At 49.2% G+C, this 21,306-nt stretch overlaps 1 protein-coding gene across 2 annotated transcripts in view; it reads right to left on the bottom strand.

Moving 5' to 3' along the window:
• Positions 1 to 890: 890 nt before the first annotated feature.
• The window catches only part of LOC144731572 (ceramide synthase 1-like), a 33,314-nt gene continuing 12,898 nt past the window's right edge, over positions 891 to 21,306 (bottom strand). For both annotated transcript variants that reach the window (XM_078612721.1, XM_078612722.1), the window contains 4 exons: positions 19,951 to 20,121; positions 8,040 to 8,187; positions 6,416 to 6,576; positions 891 to 4,123 (listed from right to left, as the gene is read on the bottom strand). In XM_078612721.1, coding sequence (XP_078468847.1) covers positions 4,072 to 4,123; positions 6,416 to 6,576; positions 8,040 to 8,187; positions 19,951 to 20,121 — 532 coding nt within the window. In that variant the 3' untranslated portion in view covers positions 891 to 4,071. The remainder of the gene's footprint in view (positions 4,124 to 6,415; positions 6,577 to 8,039; positions 8,188 to 19,950; positions 20,122 to 21,306) is intronic.

Raw genomic sequence — 21,306 nt, forward strand, 5'->3', positions numbered from 1 at the left:
ACACACAAACCTCTCACACCACACACAACCCACACAACCCTCTCACACCACACACACACAACTAAATGTTTGTTTCGCCGTATTTAGTCACGCCTGAATTCGGCTGTAAACGTTCGTCTGGAACTCGCCCTTCACCGCACGCCATTTCCGCAGAGATGTTTTAATCCCCGCGGGACGATAACTCATGGGCGACTTGTGGCTATAGTCCGTTCACTTACCGCCCCCTCGATTATCCACTGCTGGATGAAGGTCTCCTGACGCCGTGTCGGTAACGGGGGTGGTTTGAGGATTACGGAGGCATGCCCGGCCAAGCTGGGCAAGCAGACACCCGTTCAGATGTCACTCCGCGGAAAAACCCTGGCCGAGATTAACAAACAAACACCCTCAACCAGTATATATACAAATACTGTTTTCTTGGTATTTCTCTTACTTGATACAGCTATCGTGCTGTGACGGTTCCACCCGAAGACGGAAGCTTGTGTTGCCTCCGAAACGTCGTGATTTTTATTTTATTTTACTTTTATTAATTTTAATTTTTTACCTACGTGACTTTACCGGAAAAAAACCTAAGAATATAAAACAAAAAACAACTCGGATCGATGGGCTGGTGACAGCGCGGTGCCCTAACCGCAGCGCCACCACTCCGTGGCACAATTGAAAATAAATGATTGCCATTCTCACCCAAAGGATGATCGATACACATTCGGGCATTTGGTGTTGCTCAGCTGGTATGGTGAGTTTTGTCACAACTGGTTTAGGTTCTGTGTAGTTTTCATAACAGAACACACGCCGTGTCCTGCGATGGATTGGCCAGGGTGACTAAAACGTCGATTTGCTTCCCCGAATATAAAACACGAACGCCAAAAACAAAGTGGGAAAAACACACAAAGTTCAATGTTTGTACTGTTTAATTCCTGCCACGGTTTAATACAACAAAACACCGCTGTTCCAAACGCCCGTTCCCGATCAGTAACACTGAAAGGGGGTTTAGGGATTGAAAGGGGGACACATTTACCGGGGGAAATTCTCTCCTAGAGAGAGGGCCACAGTGAAGACCGAACCGCCACTAACACACCGGGTTTCACTGCACACGATTCACGCACTGCGGTGCGACTTTGCTAGTCATTGTTCACAGGAGTTCATCACCGCTTTCAGGCCCTGGACTGGACATCTGACCGCTATCTCTGCGAGACGACCCACCACTCGTCTGGCCAGCGGTCAACATGGACACATCCTTCATTCATCAATCGTCCATCGGTGTACGTCTAACACACCAACATGCACATTAATGCAAATTATTTAACCAGGAAAGCGTGAGTCTCAAGGCTCTCTTTTTTTCAGGAGGGTCCCACAGCTTTTGGCACGTTTGGCCAATTCCTTAAATGAGTGTTTGCCCTTATTCAAAACAAACACCAGACTACCAAATCAGGGGGGGGGGGGGTCACACACACTCACCACTGCCATCTCCTGGCCACACAACACCTGGCAAGCCCCTGGTGGTCACCCATCCGAGACCTCACGAGGTTCGAACCCGCTTTGGCTTTTGAGGTTGGGCGCGTTTACGGTAATGTGGCTGTAGATTTGGTCATCATCAGACTTGGGAAGGTTGCAAAAGCGTCGTGCAAACTCTGTCCCACACAATTTCAAGTTCCCCCCCTACCCCCACTATTAATCTTCTCATAGCCAAGCCCGCTCACAACCCGTCCCTCCCATCCACAGCCCCTCCCCCTCCGATGGGGCTTAATTCGAGGTCATTGTGATTAATGGGCCGAAACCAGGAGCCGAGCTTGACGATGCCTTGGGGGATAGATGCACGCGCGCGTGTGTGCGTGTGTGTGCGCGTGCGTGTCTTGTGTGTACGCGTGTGTGCGTGATGTCGTAGACACCCCTGCATGGACCCCCCACACCACCCACCCATCCCAGCCACCCCGCCTGGCATTGGCGGCTCTGCAAATTCTAGATTTGAAGCTTTCGTGACTGCAAGGATTCATATTCTTAGGTTTTTTTCGGTAAAGTCACGTAGGTAAAAAATTAAAATTTATAAAAGTAAAATAAATTATTTTATTTTTATTTTATTAATTTTAAATTAATAAAAGTAAAATAAATTATTTTATTTTTTATTAATTTTAATTTTTTACCTACGTGACTTTACCGGAAAAAACCTAAGAATATGGCTCTGCAAATGCCAGCGATGAACATGAAATCGGCGCATGAGCGAGAAGGCCGGACGGTGGTGGTGATGATGATGGCAAGCAGCTTGAGGATCCCCAGCACGTGATAGCCAACCGAACGCGAAGCTAATGCATAACCCCGGGGTTGCCACTATATGAAAAAAAAAGTTTCATGATCGCGATACGATATTAAAATTAGGATGAGTATCGCAATAGCAGTTCCTTGTACGATTGCAATTTTTTTAATTATTGTTTTCATTGATTTGAAGTCCTTTGATCAAGAATTAAGAATATCGCTCCTTCAAAGATCTTCGACTGCAGTTTCGCTCAACACAATCCCACCACGAGTCGACGGAAATCGCCGGGACTTAAAAATGTGTCCGATTGCTTATAACGGTGGCGTTACATAACCAACTATGCCGTCAATCAGGAACACGTGTTTATAAAGCACCCATTACACGGTGCGTGATACGTTGCATTTTTATTTTAACTCTTATTCCGAACCATGTAATATTCCTTCTGGAAGGAAAATAAATATTGGAGAAAGTTTTCTGATGAGGCAAGATAATAGTGATATATCTTGCAAAGCGGGCAGTAGGATTATCGTTGATTTAATCATGGATGACATCGTTGTAGTTTCGCCATATCCCGGAAACACAACCGACCCAGAACCGACAAGCAACACTTATCACTGTCACGAAGCATTCAAACATTGACCCATCGATTAAAAAGCGATCGTGCAGCTCATGATACATTTATAAAATTATGCGTGTAGTAACTAATAATTCAAATCACGTCGACGGAACGACAATCAAAACAAACAAGCCACAATGAGAATTTAAAAAACATTCGTAAAAAAAAACGTTACCCAGAATCCTGACAATTCCTTGAATCACACGTGAAGTGGAGGTGAATTGTTACCCGTCTACCTCGTGCTGACCTTAGCCCTAACCCCTAACCCCTGACAGCCCCCCACTCCACTAGCAAAGGGCCCCCCCCCCCTCATTTTCATTTCGTTTGCTTCTCAATTTGTGTCGTTATTGTTCGAAGAAGCCACGCTCGCACGCAAAGGCCGGGATCGATCCACAAGAGGGCGTATTTGTTCACTAGGGGCAGAGGGCATGACAACACATTCGCTCCTATTGTGGCGAATGTGCAATAACAACCACGGGCTCCAGATGTCTCTAGAGAGCAGCTTCAAACGAGAGGGGCGGGAGGGGGGCCAAGATTAACTCTCACGCTTTCTCTGTTTCGTTTTTTTTAAAACACATGAAGCAATATTTTAAAAAATGACACGTACTCTGTAAACAGTGTCGTCCGCTGAGCGGAGAGAGATGTCAATTAAAAAACACGTGAAGTTTACTCAACACAACGGTGCTCATTGAAAGGGGTTTGTCATTGACAGAAGTCTGCCTGCTGAGGATAAAAAGACGTCGCAATGGAAGCGTCCTTCTCCAAGCCCGAGACTGCTGCTGGAAAACAAAACAATTTTAAACCTCCCCCGCATCTTCGTTTTTGACTCCGCGAATTCCGACTCTTGGCACAAGGGCGCCACTCCCCCAGCCAACAGCAGCATGGCCACACGCCGGCTGGAAAGCAAATAGCTGGACGGAACGCCAGTTTTTTTTCTTCCTCCCCAAACACGAATTATAAAAGAAAAAAATCCCCACCTCGATTCAAAATGGAATGGTCCGTGACCAACTCTCACACTTGCAGACCGGCAGTCAGCTGTGGAGCAAACCAAATCCCTCGGAGGAAGGGGGAGGACGGTGGCTGTGGCTTGGGGAAAGAAACTTTGGGTTTTTTTTTGCGGCCGGATCCACCCCCCCCCCATGGTTTTGTCGGAGACGCGCAGAGGGAGAAGTCGCAGGGGCGCCTCCCGGCAGCGTGCACTTCGCACTCACTGCTGCTTCTTGCCACCGCCGCTTTGCAGGCCGTTCTCCTGAGCCTCGCTGCACGCGACGGGGAAGGGGGAGAAAGCGCCGATGAGGTTTGTGATTTCGGCGCGAGCTTTGCCGAACGCACCGATAAATCCGCGCGAGAAGCACAACAACAACGAAGGTGGCACGCGCGTGCTCTACAAAGTTCGCGAAGCCAACGAGGGAATCTGTCGGAGGGGACGCGAGTGGAGGCCACAGCAGAGCGGTGTGTGTGTATGTGCGTGCGTGTGTGTGTGTATGTGCGTGTGTGTGTGTATGTGCGTGTGCGTGTGTGTGTCTACTTCGGGAGGTTATTGAAGGTGGACCGATTAAAAAAATAATGACGTAAGAGCCGGACGAGAGCATATTTTTCATTGATTTTGGAAAGCTGAACAGGACGGTGCAAAGTAAACATACCATTATCCCTTAAAAAGAGTGTTTAATCGGTGTATATTACCTGCTATGACGTATGAATCGCAAATACTGGACATTGACAAAAAAATGGAACGAAAGCCGAAATGTGTTTAAAGGAGCGTGGAAAGTGTCCGCTTGCGCTTACAGCGAGAAACAGAAAGAGGGTCACGTGGATTAGAGAACATTTTTACGTAGAACTTTTTTCGCACAATACAAAGCCAAGCGTGCTAATTGGAGGTGCGGAGGGGGAAAACAACAAACTAAACACAAAAATCAGTTCGAAATGGGTTCTCAATCTAGATGATTTAAAAATGCACAGCTCCAGTGGCTTCCTAATATCGGAAGGAAGAGTGTTCCAGACGGCCACAGGAGCGCATCTGAAAAGCACGCCATGCGGTGACCACCGCCTTTGTTCGATGGCCAGCCAAATGCACGTTACAGACGTCGCGTTGGCCAATGAGGAAACAACGTGGGCTGGGGCAGGACGCGTTGTCGCTGGAGTGGACGATCGACGGCCGGCGAGCGAGACTGACGACAGGGTGGCAGCCAAAGGAGGGAGGACGGACGCCCCGAAGCTACGTCCACCACGGAGACGGAGCGGTTAAAACCGCTCGCGTGCCGATGCTCATTCGCTCGCCGCTATATATCGCAGGACCACGACGGATGGCATTGGCTTGGGGAGGCATTAGTCCAGATGGTGAAGAGATCCGGGATGATCGTGATTTGAATGCAGTAAACACATTCCTGCTGCGGAGGGAGCTGGTAGTGACGTTGGGTTGCTCGGTCAATGGCCTGCAGGGTCAACGGCGGCGTGGTGTATTCCGCAAATATGGCCGACTGTGAGGGCGGGCACAAGCCGGCGTGAGTAGGTTAAACGTTGAGTTTTATAAGGGCACCACGGGGTGACCAGCCCCTCCCCACCCAGCCCCACCCCTCCCACCCCCCACCCAGACCCACCCTCCCCACCCAGCCCCTCCCCACCCTTCCAACCCAGCCCCTCCCCACCCAGCCCCTCCCCACCCAGCCCCTCCCCACCCAGCCCCTCTCCACCCAGCCCCTCCCCTCCCAGCCCCTCCCTCCCCACCCAGCCCCTCCCTGCACGATGGACGGACAGACACAATAATCCCCTGTGGGCTGATGGAACCAGGAGGTTCCTACCAGTATAAATAAATAAACATTCTAAATCGTGACAATTACAAAAACTGGAGCGCTGTTTCAGTGCCGTTGTCCAAAGAAATAAAATGCGCCTCCACTTCTGGATTGTTCTGATGGCACAGCCGTGATAGTGCGAGTGGAAAAATCCGGGATGGAGGAGGGGAGTAAAGAGCCAATTGACTAAAAAAATAAGCATGCACATTTGGTATTTGGTCTATTCTACATTGCGCAACGGCGAGTTCACGAAGCCGCTGTGGTCACACACTTTGCAATCTTTGCTCAACATTTCCCTCTTGAGTTGACAGCTGCGGAACCGGTGTTGCGAGTGAGGAACAAATGACAAACGGCGATGGGTGGACGTGCGGCCTGCAGTCTTCAGTGCGATCAACTTTTAAACAGAGGTGCGGTTCATATTCTTAGGTTTTTTTGGTAAAAATTAAAATTAAGAAAAGTAAAATAAATAAATAAATATAAATCACGACGTTTCGGAGGCAACACAAGCTTCCGTCTTCAGGTGGAACCGTCACAGCCACGACAGCTGTATCAAATAAATGAGAGATTACAAGAGCTACCACTCCGTATATATAATGGTTGAGGGGGGAAGGGCCCGGAAAGGCACACCATCCTAGCCATCTGCTCAACCGTTTTTCACTCGATTGACGGAAGGAAAAAACTGGGAAGAGCCACGCGAGAGGTGCAGAGGAGCGAAAGACGGATTCGGATGGAAACTGCGGGGAAGCGGCCTTGCTCACTCACCCTTTTCCTTTGCCGCGTTTCGCGCGAGACCGACGCTCCCCCTGCGTCGCCGCCTCCCCCTCCGGGCCCGTGCTCACTCGCTCATTCACGTCGAACTCGCGCAGATCGTCCACCTCCTTCATCTGCCCCGTCAGCACCTTCGCCACGAAGGCCACGATGAACTACGGGGCGAGGGGGCAGGGGTGAGGGCGCCGGTAACAGGGAACAGATCAGACAATAAAACGACACCTCTGCCACGTGTTTATGGGCTTGGGCAGGTCGGAGTTCTTAGATTGCTGTTGCCCCCGCCAACTTTGCGGTTAACTGACAGGCGATTTTCTTTGCCACGTGTGCCCTTTGTATTTACCTGATAAGCTTACAGATTAATGCTGCATTTCCAGAAGGCAACGAAACACCACATTCTGAGAATTCACAGCGAGTCCGTAACCTCGTTGGATTTATTCGGTTTTTTTTCCCCAGCGCTTTGCTTATCTGCGGCTGTGCGACGTCTGTACGGGTAAAATAATTGAGGTATTTTTTTCTTTCTCTTTCCACATTTGAGAGTCCAAACGGTTAAAACCGGCAGCTATTACGGCCTCTGATTAGATGTTCCGATGTCGGCTGCATGGAGTCTACACAAGAATGTATTAGACAAGAAAGGTCAACCGTACATTTGTATCATTACCCACACACACGCACGCAATAGTTATCACGCTATCTACTGGACCGACTGTTCCTGTCAATGATGCAACGTAAAAAAGAATATCTATCGTCTATCAGTGTTGCCGTTGCAACAGCTTATTGTGCATACAATATTAATGAGGTACAAAGTGTGCAGCGTGTTCATGCATAAACGCTCTGGACACACCACCTTGAATATGTGCGATTTCGTCAGAACTCCGAAGCAAAGCAGGGCTTGAACCTGGTTAGTGGCGGGACGTGATAGTCTGGGGCTATGAGGTGGCCAGCAAGTGGCAATACAGCAATGGATTATTGAATCCATCTGTGCAACGCTCTGCGTGTTACCCCCAGGGTTGCACACGCTCGGCCGCCTCTTGTCTCCCCAGTGGCGATGTTTACATACCGGTTAGCACGGCTGGCTGCGTACGGTGCGACAGCAGTTCAATATACATACACACACCGCACCGGGTACGTATTTGAGGCCGAGTTGACCTAGGGAAGGGCCCAGGATCGGTTCAGATAATCGTCGCTGGTGTTGGCGGCCGCGAGCGGGAATCAAACTCGGGTGGCCCGGGTCCAGAGCGTAGCGTGGTAAACAAGACGGCGGTCACTGCATGCCCTTCTGTGGCCGTCTGGAATGGTCTTGCTTCCGATATGCACTTATAAATCGTCGTCATCTAGATTGAAAACTCATTTCTTCAGCACCGCTTTGAGTGTTTAGTTTGCTGTCCTTGCCCCGCAACTCCGTTCAGCGCGGTTGTCTACGTACGCCGCGAAAGAAGTTCTACACACACGTAAATACGTGACGAGCGGACTGCGATTAGAATACCGAGGGTCGCCGGTTTCGACTCAATCTCCCGTGCTTGGCAGTTGAAATAATTGGGCGAGTTTTTATTTTATTTGACAAGAACCTGGGGGGTGGAGCGGGGTGGAGGGGGGTGGCAGGGGGGGAGCTCCGACTGACCGAGAACCAGTAGACGTTCATGCCGGTGAGTATGATGAGCAGGGAGTTGAACAAAAAGTAGAAGGGCATGTTCGGGATGACGGTGAGCACCGTGACGGCGGTGGTGTGCACCACCTTGAGCGGGAACCAGTAGAGGCGGCACACGAACCTGCGTGGCCACGGCACCACCGGGGTGGGGGGGCAGAGTGGGGGGGGGGTGGGGAGCAGACGGTGGGCAGAGGAAACGTGCGGCCACTCCGCCAAACCCGGAGTCGCATCGAGAAATTTACCACGGTGGGGGGCGGTCGATAAATGTCAGGTTTTTTTTTTAAATAGGGCCCCACGTGAATAAGTAAAACGTAACAATGCGAAGCGTTTTGTCTCGTAAATATCAATAATAGCAATTATAATAATTGCGGAGCGTCGTTTGTGCAAATTGCATCGCGAAATGCTGCACGGCGAGAACCACACTGGCATAAAAAATGGCATGACAACACCACAGTGACACACAGCATGGACACAACACAGAGACACACAGCATGGACAACACCACAGTGACACACAGCATGGACACAACACAGAGACACACAGCATGGACAACACCACAGTGACACACAGCATGGACACAACACAGAGACACACAGCATGGACACAACACAGAGACACACAGCATGGACACAACACAGGGTACACAGCATGGACACAACACAGATACACACAGCATGGACACAACACAGGGTACACAGCATGGACACAACACAGAGACACACAGCATGGACACAACACAGAGACACACAGCATGGACACAACACAGAGACACACAGCATGGACACAACACAGAGACACACAGCATGGACACAACACAGAGACACACAGCATGGACACAACACAGAGACACACAGCATGGACACAACACAGAGACACACAGCATGGACACAACACAGAGACACACAGCATGGACACAACACAGAGACACACAGCATGGACACAACACAGAGACACACAGCATGGACACAACACAGAGACACACAGCATGGACACAACACAGAGACACACAGCATGGACACAACACAGGGTACACAGCATGGACACAATACAGAGACACACAGCATGGACACAACACAGAGACACACAGCATGGACACAACACAGAGACACACAGCATGGACACAACACAGAGACACACAGCATGGACACAACACAGAGACACACAGCATGGACACAACACAGAGACACACAGCATGGACACAACACAGAGACACACAGCATGGACACAACACAGAGACACACAGCATGGACACAACACAGAGACACACAGCATGGACACAACACAGAGACACACAGCATGGACACAACACAGAGACACACAGCATGGACACAACACAGAGACACACAGCATGGACACAACACAGTGACACACAGCATGGACACAACACAGAGACACACAGCATGGACACAACACAGAGACACACAGCATGGACACAACACAGTGACACACAGCATGGACACAACACAGAGACACACAGCATGGACACAACACAGAGACACACAGCATGGACACAACACAGAGACACACAGCATGGACACAACACAGAGACACACAGCATGGACACAACACAGGGTACACAGCATGGACACAACACAGAGACACACAGCATGGACACAACACAGAGACACACAGCATGGACACAACACAGAGACACACAGCATGGACACAACACAGAGACACACAGCATGGACACAACACAGAGACACACAGCATGGACACAACACAGAGACACACAGCATGGACACAACACAGAGACACACAGCATGGACACAACACAGAGACACACAGCATGGACACAACACAGGGTACACAGCATGGACACAACACAGAGACACACAGCATGGACACAACACAGAGACACACAGCATGGACACAACACAGAGACACACAGCATGGACACAACACAGAGACACACAGCATGGACACAACACAGAGACACACAGCATGGACACAACACAGAGACACACAGCATGGACACAACACAGAGACACACAGCATGGACACAACACAGAGACACACAGCATGGACACAACACAGAGACACACAGCATGGACACAACACAGAGACACACAGCATGGACACAACACAGAGACACACAGCATGGACACAACACAGAGACACACAGCATGGACACAACACAGTGACACACAGCATGGACACAACACAGAGACACACAGCATGGACACAACACAGAGACACACAGCATGGACACAACACAGTGACACACAGCATGGACACAACACAGAGACACACAGCATGGACACAACACAGAGACACACAGCATGGACACAACACAGAGACACACAGCATGGACACAACACAGAGACACACAGCATGGACACAACACAGAGACACACAGCATGGACACAACACAGAGACACACAGCATGGACACAACACAGGGTACACAGCATGGACACAACACAGAGACACACAGCATGGACACAACACAGAGACACACAGCATGGACACAACACAGAGACACACAGCATGGACACAACACAGAGACACACAGCATGGACACAACACAGAGACACACAGCATGGACACAACACAGAGACACACAGCATGGACACAACAAAGGGACACACAGCATGGACACAACACAGAGACACACAGCATGGACACAACACAGAGACACACAGCATGGACACAACACAGAGACACACAGCATGGACACAACACAGAGACACACAGCATGGACACAACACAGAGACACACAGCATGGACACAACACAGAGACACACAGCATGGACACAACACAGAGACACACAGCATGGACACAACACAGAGACACACAGCATGGACACAACACAGTGACACACAGCATGGACACAACACAGGGTACACAGCATGGACACAACACAGAGACACACAGCATGGACACAACACAGGGTACACAGCATGGACACAACACAGTGACACACAGCATGGACACAACACAGAGACACACAGCATGGACACAACACAGAGACACACAGCATGGACACAACACAGAGACACACAGCATGGACACAACACAGGGTACACAGCATGGACACAACACAGAGACACACAGCATGGACACAACACAGGGACACACAGCATGGACACAACACAGAGACACACAGCATGGACACAACACAGAGACACACAGCATGGACACAACACAGAGACACACAGCATGGACACAACACAGAGACACACAGCATGGACACAACACAGAGACACACAGCATGGACACAACACAGAGACACACAGCATGGACACAACACAGAGACACACAGCATGGACACAACACAGAGACACACAGCATGGACACAACACAGAGACACACAGCATGGACACAACACAGAGACACACAGCATGGACACAACACAGAGACACACAGCATGGACACAACACAGAGACACACAGCATGGACACAACACAGGGTACACAGCATGGACACAACACAGGGTACACAGCATGGACACAACACAGAGACACACAGCATGGACACAACACAGGGTACACAGCATGGACACAACACAGAGACACACAGCATGGACACAACACAGGGTACACAGCATGGACACAACACAGAGACACACAGCATGGACACAACACAGGGTACACAGCATGGACACAACACAGAGACACACAGTATGAACACAACACAGGGTACACAGGTGAATACAACACGAACCAGCAAGAACACCACAGTGACACACAGCATGAACACAACACAGGGTACACAGCATGGACACAACACAGGGTACACAGCATGGACACAACACAGAGACACACAGCATGGACACAACACAGGGTACACAGCATGAACACAACACAGGGTACACAGCATGGACACAACACAGAGACACACAGCATGGACACAACACAGGGTACACAGCATGGACACAACACAGAGACACACAGCATGGACACAACACAGGGTACACAGGTGAATACAACACAAACCAGTAAGAACACCACAGAGACACACAGCATGAACACAACACAGGGTACACAGCATGGACACAACACAGAGACACACAGCATGGACACAACACAGAGACACACAGCATGGACACAACACAGAGACACACAGCATGGACACAACACAGAGACACACAGCATGGACACAACACAGAGACACACAGCATGGACACAACACAGAGACACACAGCATGGACACAACACAGAGACACACAGCATGGACACAACACAGAGACACACAGCATGGACACAACACAGAGACACACAGCATGGACACAACACAGGGTACACAGGTGAACACAACACGAACCAGCAAGAACACCACAGAGACACACAGCATGAACACAATCAGGGGCAAGCAGGTGAACACAACATGATCCAGCAAGAACATCACAGTGACACAGCACGGACACGATCTGTCGAACAGCAAGTAGTAATTTTTGTATTACTTTAGTATATAATACGTGTTAATTTTGATTAATATGTTGTTGTTTTTTTTCTGACCGTATGGCGAACGAAAATACACAAATGCACACCACGTTTTCACATTGAAAATAGGTACATTTCAAAATATCACTGTCCTGGTCACAAGCAAAGTTTGTGGGGAATAATAGCCATTTTCTGTACTTTTCAGGCATAAGCAATTAGGAAATAACACTTACTACCCAGGAACGAAATGTTTTTTGTCACACAGTGTAATGCGCGTCTTGGAACGCGTCACGTAATCCAAGCGTCCTGCATGGTCTTTCCAAACACCGTTGCCCTTCTTTTATTGCACATTGTTTGTTTTTATTTTCTTCTCATTTGGACAGTTTGGTTCACTCCACGTGATGACATATAGCACCCGCGCACTACTTGACTGTATACATGCGCAAACATTTTTTACACCCTTGGCTTAAAGCTTTCGTGACTGCAGGAATTCATATTGTTTGGGTCTTTCGGTAAAGTCACGTCAATAGGTTCAAAGAAAATAACAACAAAAAAACTACGACGTTTCGATCGCAACGCAAGCGGTCGTCATCAGGAGGAAAAGAGGGAGGAAAGCTGCTGAGGCAGATGGTTTTAAAGGTTTTGAAGGTTTAACCAAAACCTTTAAAACAGTCTGCCTCTGATGACGACCCCTTACTTACACCCATTACATTAAAGACGGTGGTCACTGCATCGCCCTCTTTCAGACACGCTTCCGTGGCCGTCTGGAACGCTCTTCCTCCCGATATTAGGAAGCGACTGGAGCTCTGCACTTGTAAATCATCATCGAGATTGGAAACTCCTTTCTTTAGAACTCGTTGGTTGTAGGTTTCCCCCTTTTTTCTGGTAACAAAACCGGTGTTAAGATGTTAAAACACCAAACTGAAACCTTTTACAAGGAATCATGTCTGCATTAACCACAATACTTGTGGTCAGAATGCAAAAAAAAACATACTCTGATAATGTATGCATTTTCTTGGTTCTTTCGGTAAAGTCACGTAGAAGGGAAGTAATAAAATAATACTTCCCTTCTACGTGACTTTACCGAAAGAACCAAGAAGATGAATCCCTGCAGTCACGAAAGCTTTAAATCGAAATGTATGCATTGTCTTTGAAACTGATTGGTGCACACACCTGTTTTGTTGCCAGAAAAAAAGGGGAAAACCTATCCTCATATTTTGGTACTTGCAAAGGAGGTCCCATGATCGTTTGTTGTAGTTCATTGAGTGTCCTTCCCTGCACATCTGATTAGCAAGATTGTCTACGTGTGGTGCGAAAAAAGTTCAACATACACACATTATTCAGTTACTTCAAAAGGGCTTTCCCAGAGTTATTGGGGGTTGTTTAACCATACTTCACACCATGCTGGTCAGTGCAGGTTTAATCAAGAGCGGTGGTGGTGGTGGTGGTGGCCAACATTGGTTGAGAAATCTCTCGCTGTGGCTGGGAATCCAACTCAGGTGGCCGGGTCCGTAGCGCTAATCACTGCGACAGCGCTCCGCTCTACTCGGTAATGATCTGGACAAATCGTAAAGAAGAATTAGTTCTCACTGGCAACGTACAATGCATTTTTCTCTTTAGATTAATAATCAATGAGTATGTGAATGTTTACTTGCCTAATCATTACACATACACTCGAAGACAAAGATCCCCCATATAGCCTTTAACAGATTACTTGGGCAAGTGCTGTTGGCGATCACCCACGATGGCCGGCACGGCACACGAGGGAGTGATGGTGGCCGCCAGAGGTGTGGACTCGAGTCATGTGACTTGGACTCGAGTCAGACTCGAGTCATGAATTTGATGACTTGCGACTCGACTTGGACTTGCATAACAATGACTTTGTCCCACCTATGAGATGTGGACTCGAGTCATGTGACTTGGACTCGAGTCAGACTCGAGTCATGAATTTGATGACTTGCGACTCGACTTGGACTTGCATAACAATGACTTTGTCCCACCTCTGGTGGCCGCCTTTGTCTCCCTCCTGCTGATGTCTCATACACACCACTCCAAGTACTCATTTAAGGCTGAGTCGATCTATGGGAGTCTCAGGACTGGCTCAGCCAAATCCCCACTCGATGTTGGCTGCGAGCGGGAATTGAACTCGGGTCTCCGCTGGGTCCCTCACGCAGTGCGCTAACCACTGCGCCACTATTCCCCACACAAAGACAAAGCTCCCCAGTATAGCCTTAACAGACTGTTGGGGCGAGTGCTGTTATGGAGCGCCTGTGAAGATCGGCGCGGCACACGAGGGGGTGGGGGGCCAGCGCCAAGCCCGGCCGCCTTTGTCTCCCGAGTGGCGATGTTTACTATACACCTCACCAGGTGCTCATTTGAGGCTGAGTCGACCTAGCGGAAGCCCAGGACCGGTTCAAATAATCGTCACCGGTGTTGGCCGTGAGCGGAAATTGAACTCGGGTCACCGGGTTCAACGCGCAACGCGCTGACCGTTGCACTATCCTCTCCCCACACGTGCATACGTAGGCATGCTCACACACACGAACACACACACGTACGCATGCGAATCATAAAAAAAAAACTTCTAAGAAGCCGTGCTGGCAGTGGTGTACAAGTGGTGTACAAGGGTCGGAGAGCTTATCACATCTAAAAGTTAACATATATAAATATATATATGCTGCCTTTCCGCTATGAAGTCCATTGCCTGAAATGTTAACCTAGCATATGTATTCGTTTCCTTACGTAACAGAGTACAGGCCCTCTTCTAGATTTGAAGCTTTCGTGACTGCAAGGATTCATACTCTTAGTTCTTTCGGTAAAGTCACGTAGAAGGGAAACAATAAATAAATTATTATTTACTGAAAGAACCAAGAATATAATGATGAAGGTGGCGAGTCAATTTCGTTAATTGTATGCAAGCACTTACATACATAAGTTCATATCTATATTTTCTAAGCGGTTTCCTGCTCAAATGAACAACGAAGCAATGCTCAGCTCTCATTTACAGCCCTGAGCCAGTGGCGGAAATTCCACGTTACTATGGTGGGGAGGGGGGGGGGGAGAAGCGTGATTTTCCGTAGGACAATCACTGCCAATCTTCCCCCGCATGGTGGCGTTCATTTGATCGCCGATCCTGGACGGTTCAGAATCATCAGAATATTTGTTTAGACTGCACGAGGAATCCGATGAGCTATGAAGCTCTTTCTCACAGATGTCCAACAGGGGCGGGCCATGTCAGGGTTGATTGGCCGAGTTAACCCCCCCTCGACCTGCCGGCTGCTACGCTGCTACTGCTGCTACTGCTAATGCTGCTGCTACTACTGCTGCTACTGCTGCTGCTGCTACTGCTGCTGCTACTGCTGCTACTGCTGCTACTGCTGCCTGTAATCCAGCACCATGGAGGCAGCAGCGAGGGTTGGCGGATCACCGCACAGATGGGTTGTGAAGCTCCCTTACGGTGGACGTCGCCTTACGCTGGCTCGCCAGGCGAAGGTGCTGCGAGCAAGTGAACTAACCGCCATCTGTGCGGTTGGGGATCGAGCGCTGCCCCCTCGCACAAGGCGTGGGGGTTTTCTCCGGGTGCTCCGGATTTCCTATGAAGCCCTTGGTTGGGTCCGCTGTGCCCGATAAAAACGTAAGAAATAATAATCGTCATTCATTATTTGAAAACATCTTAAGATGAAAACCCAATGCAGCGTGAACTTCCTATAACTCCGTGTAGCTTCCTGGAATTTTTTTTTACTTAACCATCTAACCAGGATTTTAATTCTCAACCTCACGAGTATAGACTGACATACACGCATACGCACATGCAAAGCCATCTATACACACGTGATATCCGTACAAACATGTTTACACGCACAATGAAAGTTGCACTCGGCACAGCCGTCAATAACGCTACCATATAACATAGAACTATATCGTGAGCTTAACGTCGAGTAAGTTTGCAGAGCCAATATAATGATTAATAATTGATTTGTGGGTTAGGCCACGCCAACGACCTGCCCACGATTCTGCCGAGATGATCGACACCATTCCACGGGGGCCTCCGCCACCACATGCACCCAGTCAGTGTATCGTGACCTAGCAATTGGGGAATCGGGCCCCTTACTACTCAAAGAGGACGATGGTAAGCGCTCTCACTGTCCTGACACGCAGGCATCCCCGCAAACGTGCAGAGACGCAAGCGCTCACGCACGCAAACAAGACAAAGGTTAAATTTCGATTTGAAGCTTTCGTGACTGCAGAGATTCGTCTTCTTGGTTCTTTCGGTAAAGTCACGTAGAAGGGAAATAATAAAAATAAAACATAAAATAATATAATATATTATTATATTATTTTATTATGTTTTATTTTTAGGGAAATAATAAAATAATACAATTTACACGTTGCATAATATAATATATTATTATTTTATTATGTTTTATTTTTATTATTTTATTATTTCCCTTCTACACGACTTTACCGAAAGAACCAAGAACAAGACAAAGGTTGTGTGTTTAGCCTCGCGGGCAGTTGGGGAATAAGAACGTGTTGTGTGAATGCCTGTTTAAGACCGGCACGGCACACAGCGGTGGGTGGATGGGTGGGTGGCCAGCACCACACCTTCCGTCTCCCCACGTGCGGATGTTGAAACTGGGTGGAGAGGCAAATATGTCGGGGCCGTTGTTGTGTCGTGCTCTGTTCGTTTCTTTTGTTGCCCACGTTCTTGACGATGGCGATCCACGGTTATTTTACGGTCGCGTGTTTTTAGTTCTAGTAACGCGTCGATCCATAATCCGACGCAGAGGGTCCCTGCCTGACCATAAACATCCGGCAGTTTTGGCAAAAAATTCGTTTAAGCGCATCACGACCGTTGAGCGAGAGAATTTAATGTTGAAACCGCTCCAAAGGTTGCTTGCGTTAGAACCAATTCTGCCGGCAAGAAACCCACTCCCAGAAGGCCGCGTGGCCTTCGATGGGATGTTATGGTGGGAGGAAAAAAAAGTCTCACGTTTTGAACACGTGGGAAGGAGGCGCACAGTGCACCGTCGGTTATTTTAGTTTACCAAGAAGGTGGCTCACAGCAGGTCCACGTGACAGAATGCCTGCAGCGCGAACGGAGCCGGGGGGGGGCGGCTCGGACTGTAACGCAGTGGAGCAAACCACGGAGCGACCACTCCCCCGTACGCAAATATTTGAAATGCCGCCACTCATCGCACACAAGCGCTCGGACGGCGTTGCCACAAGGAGCTCGGGGCCCAGCGCTGATCCCTTGGAATGTGGCTCATCAGTGACCCCGCCCCCCCCCCCTTAATAGAGGTTTTATTTTGGGTTAGATCGCGTAAAATTGGAGAGCAAATCCACAACATTTACAATCTCTCCAACACACAAGCGGTGTGCTGTACGAGTAACGACTTGGCACGTTCCCTTTACGTGACAAACCTTACTCATTGGCTGTGTCGGGTGGTGGCGGCTTTAACGACACATTCATATATTCACGCGATCCAACCCAACAAAAACATCAAACCTCTATTATGGATGATACTGATCGTTAAAGCCTCCTACTCGGTGTTAAACTGAACCCCACCACCACCACCACCACCCCGAGAGACACCCCCTGTCGGGAACAGAGACCCCTCTCCGGCAGCGGCACAGAGCCCCTCGCATCCACGGTGCTCCGACGACGATGATGACGCCGTCAGTGACACTGCCTGCAAAATATATATGATGGTTATGGCTGGCGTTTTGGGCGATGGACCTGCTTCAGAGCAGACGTTCGCTGCACGTATATATATACACACACAAGCCCAACCGTCTGTGAGTGAGGCCAAAGACACAGCCTTTGTCTCCCGTCTACGAGTGCCATTAAGACGGGTCGTTGACCGAAATGTCACCTGCTATGTCCGCTTCCTTGTAAGGGCGCACAAGCGCGCCGCTTTACCGAACCTCCGGTTGGTTACGTGCGGTGCGAAACAAGTTCAACACACACACGTGCGTTACATTTACGTTACACATACGTTATACATAGACGTTACATAGACGTTGAGCTTGTTCCTTATTCTTTACTGTGAGTGTGCACCACTGCCAACGCAGCAGCAGCAGAAGCAGCAGCAGCAAATGATTTTGTTCTTTTAGCACCGTACTCTCCGGATTTTCTAAAGATGCTCCTGAAAGTAAGATGCGTCCCAAACTTGTGCCCGGTGCCAATAAAGTTATGAAAATGTGGTCTCTCCTCACACACACGACTACCGGATTGTAAGACACGACCTGGTCGATTGCTTTCAAACCAGAGGGGGAAACAAAAACAACAACAACAGCGCTACGTGGACATCAAAACGAAATTGATAATTACGAGAATTCACTGATTTGGTACCAGAGTTGTGAAACAACATACCCAGAAATAGTATTAACGCACCTACAATTAATCGATGTAAGACCAAGTTACAGACGCTTTTGTATAATTAAAAGCTCAATCAAAGTTGACGTACAGAAAGTCGCTTTTCCTTGTCGGTCGTGTCTATTGCCCACGCGGTATTGTTTGTGCGTTGTTGTGATGCACTTCCGTGCTTCCGCTTCTTTGACCCATGCCTTCACTACCCTGGCACTGCCCAATGCGGTGAGGTACGTAAACAACATCACAAGGGGTGGAGAGGCACTCATCCAGCAGTGGATTGACAAAATATACCCCGTGCGACATCATAACACACGTGGTCCATTTATGGATACCCCACTAAAATAATAGCGTAGCAAATTCGAGAAAACAACATTGTATTGCAAAGCCTCTCCTATAAATTAAATCCTTTTTAACAGCGCTCCTCTCCTGGGTATGGAGCAATTGCTTTCGCAATAAGGTCAACCGGAATCAGTGGGCCATTGACAAATGGATACAAACACGTGTAACAGGTTCCATCCCCAGGGGGCTCGCATCAAATCGCATCAGATAATGTCCACCGTGTAATTGCACTGTCGCACGTATCAACGACGTGAAAAGTCAGCCGAGTGAGTAAAAGCCGCGGGCAAGTGACGGAAACCCGTCCCTCACACCCAGTGGGCCCTGGCACGGTTGCCACGACCCCCACGGTGAAAATAATGAAGTCGAGGGCCCTCTCACCTGTCCAACGTCTCCCTTCTTTTGGTCGCCCAGCGCCCGGACCCCCTCCCTCTGGCTCACGGGCCTTGGTGCGGTTGCACCGCCTGCGTACTCGACAACTAAACCCCCGGCACGGTGGGGTGGTGGGGGATACTCTTAGTTCTTTCGGTAAAGTCACGTAGGTAAATAATTAAATTAAAATAAAAAAAATAGAAATTTAATTTTTTACCTACATGGTGACTTTACCGAAAGAACTAAGGGTATGAATCCTAGCAGTCACGAAAGCTTCAAATCTAGGGTGGTGGGGGAACCATGACCTAATTCCCCCGCCGTTTGTAGATCCGCGCCCGGGCCGCCCCCCCACCTCCGGCCCACGGGCCTCGGTGCGGTTGCACCGCCTGCGCACTGGCGGCCGAGGGCTCCTCACCAGCTGGAGCCGAAGGCGGCGCAGCCGAGGTCGGCGATGCGAGCGTGGACCCAGCGCTCGCGTTCGCTGCCCCCGCCGCGGTGCCGCAGGTAGACGTTGACCTTGGTGAACTCGAGCAGGAAGTCGCTCGTGTCGTGCAGGAAGAGCACCAGCAGCCCGATGTTGTGGAACCTGCGGGGTGCCAGCAGCGGAGCGTGCACGGATAAATCACGTGCAAGCAAATGCACACGCGCGAATGCACGCACGCGCACGCACGCGCACGCACGAACGCGCAGCTTCACATCCTGCGAGCACGCAGAAACACAGAGACAAAGATGCAGCCGAGCCACCTGACCGGTTCAGATACACTGCGTTCAGTCTGGACTGTACAAGTAATCTGAAACCTGTTCCTAGAATACACATACATGTGTACACCGGGCATGAGTTTTTTAAACAATTATTTTTCATTTGTTGGAATTTCGAATTTTTTGGGCCAATTTCAGATATAATTTGTATTTTTCGTACTCGTACGAATGACGATTTTATTTACGTCATGCTCATGGCAGCAAATGTTACGATTTAAATAGTTTTGCATGTTAAATTGTGGACTCGTATACATTTACGTAACATTCCAACAGAAACACAATCAGTTGATGAAAATTTGTACGGAAATACTTTAAATCATCTATCCACCTTTGCAGGATATGTACGGACGTGATGTCACCCAGTTCTATCAGTTCCCATGACATCACGATTTTAAAATCAGTTGGAACACATTTTTTTCCAGATCTTCCGAAACTTCGCTCCACTTTCGGATAATTTTGGATTGATCTAAAAAAACAGGAACACATCTCCAGTTGACAACGGAGCCCCTTTGTAAAAACCACTGCTGGATGGAGGAAAATCCTCAGGGCGTGCGGGTCATGAGGGCTATCTTTACAAGATCTCACCACGCCGGTCGGTTGCCGAGCATAGACGTGGAAGCACTCAAGCACAGAACAACAAGAAGACACTTTGCTTCACTGCCTCTCTGCTGCCCACAACGTAGCCCCGCAGCAGCCTATGACACCTGTTTTATGCACAGCGGCAGTCAGCCCATCCAAGCGCAATCTAGGCTCAATCCCGCTTAGCTTCTGAGCTCTGTACATATGCGCGCAGAACTTCTTTCGCACCGTGCGTCGCCAACCGCGCTAACCGGTGGTGCGGGGGAAGGACAACAAACTAAACACAAAAGAAACTAAACTCCGATAAGATCGGGCACCTATTGGGTGGTTTGGTCACAGGCGGGCGGCTGTGTTCGCAGGCACTCCCATGACCAGCCATGGGACCGGGTGGACGGATGAGGACAGAAGTACGGGGTGGGGTCAGTGCTACCGA

Source organism: Lampetra planeri, chromosome 39, assembly GCF_965212315.1.
Source record: "Lampetra planeri chromosome 39, kcLamPlan1.2.h2, whole genome shotgun sequence".
Classification (NCBI taxonomy): domain Eukaryota; kingdom Metazoa; phylum Chordata; class Hyperoartia; order Petromyzontiformes; family Petromyzontidae; genus Lampetra; species Lampetra planeri.